Below are 2,916 nucleotides of genomic sequence, written 5' to 3'. Positions count from 1 at the left end.
TTGTTGAGAGCAATGAGAGCCATTAAGAGGCAACCACAATGCTCCAAATCTCGTGTTATGCACCTTCAGTGCCCGACTCAAACCAGTTCTGAAGAGGCTGACACCTGCAGCGGAGGTCATCCAAAAGAATTCACCAATTCTACATCAGCCTCCTTCAGTCCATCCACCCATTACCGATAGCTGCTTATCCTTTACAGGATCACAGGGGTATGCCGGGCCTGAACCCAGCTCACATTGGGCCAGTTGCGGGGTACAACCTGGACAGGTCACCAGTCAATCACAGGGCTGACACATCGAGACAGGGGTGAAGGTGGTTCATGGCTCTGGCCTTGAACTTCACACATCCCCCTCGCCGGGACCTTGCTGCTTCCCGTGGCCTTGGACTAAGTGCTCCCTGTGCCCTCTCCCCCTGCAGGGAGGGACGTGGGCCCCAGCTCTCCGCTGCGACCGTCAACCGGACGGACTGTCCTTAGTGTGGGCAGACCCGTCTTGAAACACGGACCCTGTCTCGTTTACCATGCTTTGTGCGTGTGACTCCTTGATGTGCCATCATTCATATCTATAGCCTAAAACCACCTGTGGAAAACACTGGTGTCCGCGTGATTATTTACAAGCGCGCCTGGCCTGCTAGAATATAAATATATAATGTAATGCACACTATATAATGTAATGCACACTGACTGACAAAAAAAACAACAGCTCAGCTTGAAATTCTTAATCGACTCTCCGGGGGCAGCCTTATTATTTTCCTCCATTCAATATTATAATTTTCTATAACTTAACTTATCATTAATAACCTTGTTTTAGAACTCCAATGTGATAAGTGTTAGAGACAAAGCACAGAGAGAGTAGAAAGAGGAAGTGTGAGACAGTAAGTGGACAGAGAGCGTTTTTGGCTTTCTAATTTTGACCTATGTAACAGTTAAGTCACTAATAGTCAGTTCACAACAATCCCTGGTATACTGGTTTTCCACATACTTCCTTTTGTTCCCGTGGAGCTACCACATGCCTCCTCTGCTTCGTTAATGAAAACCAAGCAAACGGTTCAACAAAGGGGGCTTAATCAGGCGTGCAGACCTCCATCCTGAATCTAAGAATCAACTAGTAGCGACACTTGTAGTTACCAAGACACCAGCTGATGTTGTAACTGAATGTTTTATCATCCAGGACACAGTGTTAACCTCATTTTACTTTAAAAGACATATCTTGACACTTACATACTATTACTTTAATTAACACTGTGACAAATTATTTTCAATCATTCTAATGTAATGAAATGATTCGTCATGCTGTCAGTATGTAACCAAAACACATGTTGAAACAGCCACTTGATTAACAGAAAGCCTCAACACACGAATGTTCTTTGTAGCAGTTATTTTAGTGACTACACTGAAACATTCAATTAATGATCATATACAATGTGAGTTTGTTGGAATGTGGGAATATTAACAGATGATGTGGCAAACACCTTTAGCCGCTAACTCCGACACAAAGCAAAATTCCAAAGCTAAAGATGGGTTTTGTGCACTGCAAGCCTTTGCAGGTGTTACAAAAGGTGTTATTGTTTTGCGCGTTAACCCTTTTGTCCGACAGGTCTTTTGGGGGAACCGCTGCAAATTTGGACAACCATCAGTGCTCCATGGGCTTCTATGGCATGTTGCTGTGTCAGGCTGTTTCCACAAAGGGGACCTCTGCTTGTCAGGTATAAAAAGGAAGGTTTTCCGACAGTTAGACAAGCAGTTCAGCTCCAAGTGCAGCAGCAGCAGCATCTACTGACAACATCTGGCAAAGATGACCTCCAGCAACAAGATGATGAACAAGATCGTCTTCTACGAGGACAGGAACTTCCAGGGCCGCTCCTACGAGTGCAGTAGCGACTGCCCCGACATGTCCTCCTACATGAGCCGCTGCCACTCCTGCAGGGTGGAGCGCGGCTGCTTCGTGGTCTACGACTGCACCAACTTCATGGGGAACCAGTACTTCATGAGGAGGGGCGAGTACGCCGACTACATGAGCATGATGGGCATGAGCGACAGCATCAGGTCCTGCCGCATGATCCCCATGCACAGGGGCTCCTACAGGATGAGGATCTACGAGAGGGACAACTTCCAGGGTCAGATGCACGAGCTGATGGAGGACTGCGAGAACGTCATGGACCGCCACAGCATGGCCAACATCATGTCCTGCAACGTGATGGAGGGCAACTGGCTGATGTACGAGCAGCCCCACTACAGAGGAAGGATGATGTACATGAGGCCCGGAGAGTACAGAAACTTCATGGGCAGCATGAGGTTCATGAGCGTGAGGCGCATCATGGATTCCTGCTACTAGACGGTGACGCATCACGGTGCAGCAATTGGTTTCCAAAGAAATTCTAGAAAATGAGTGACAAAGCAACTTCTCCGGAGCAATACACACTGGTTGTTGACTGCAGCGAATGAATGAGAAAGATTGCTAAGCAGTGAACTAACTGCACATACAGATGTCTGTGACTGAGGGGTGGGTGATGAAGAAAACCTAATAAATTCTGCTTTGTTACTGAAATCATGTTGGAAATATTTCTTTTCTTTCCTCTTCCTACATTTGCTAAAGGTAGTTTGTCATCCTTCCTACATACTCTCCAATACCCTCGGCCTATTGACGTAGTGAAATTATGTTTTTCATAAACAAATTGCTTACCTGGGGCTCTTGGTGATAAAATCAGGCACTTTAAAGATAACAAGTCGTATGACTCAGTTTAATGAAGTACTGAAAAATGGATTTTTCTTCGATGTCACACACATCCATTAGGGCTGGGTGATATGACGATATTTATCGTCAGAATATCGGTATAAAAATGTTCATTATTTATAAAACCGGCGGCCCAACGGGTGTTACAGCAATAGTTACGTCACTTGGACGCCGAGTTGCGTTCCT

The 2,916-nt window shown here is 45.9% G+C and overlaps 1 protein-coding gene across 1 annotated transcript; it reads left to right on the top strand.

The window, feature by feature from the left end:
• Positions 1-1,791: 1,791 nt before the first annotated feature.
• On the top strand, positions 1,792-2,331 carry LOC116391207 (gamma-crystallin M2-like). The gene has a single exon (XM_031861586.1). It carries the CDS (start codon positions 1,792-1,794, stop codon positions 2,329-2,331), a length of 540 nt encoding a protein of 179 aa, XP_031717446.1.
• The last annotated feature ends 585 nt before the right edge of the window (positions 2,332-2,916 follow it).

Source organism: Anarrhichthys ocellatus, unplaced genomic scaffold (assembly GCF_004355925.1).
Source record: "Anarrhichthys ocellatus isolate YVR2014 unplaced genomic scaffold, GSC_Weel_1.0 scaffold25, whole genome shotgun sequence".
Lineage (NCBI taxonomy): Eukaryota > Metazoa > Chordata > Actinopteri > Perciformes > Anarhichadidae > Anarrhichthys > Anarrhichthys ocellatus.
The sequence above is the reverse complement of the archived record's forward strand: the minus strand, read 5'-3'. Positions and strand labels throughout refer to the sequence as shown.

What these genes read in the sequence shown, in the direction of transcription:
- LOC116391207 (XM_031861586.1), top strand. Translation starts at nt 1,792, where the DNA reads ATGACCTCCAGCAACAAGATGATGAACAAGATCGTCTTCTACGAGGAC.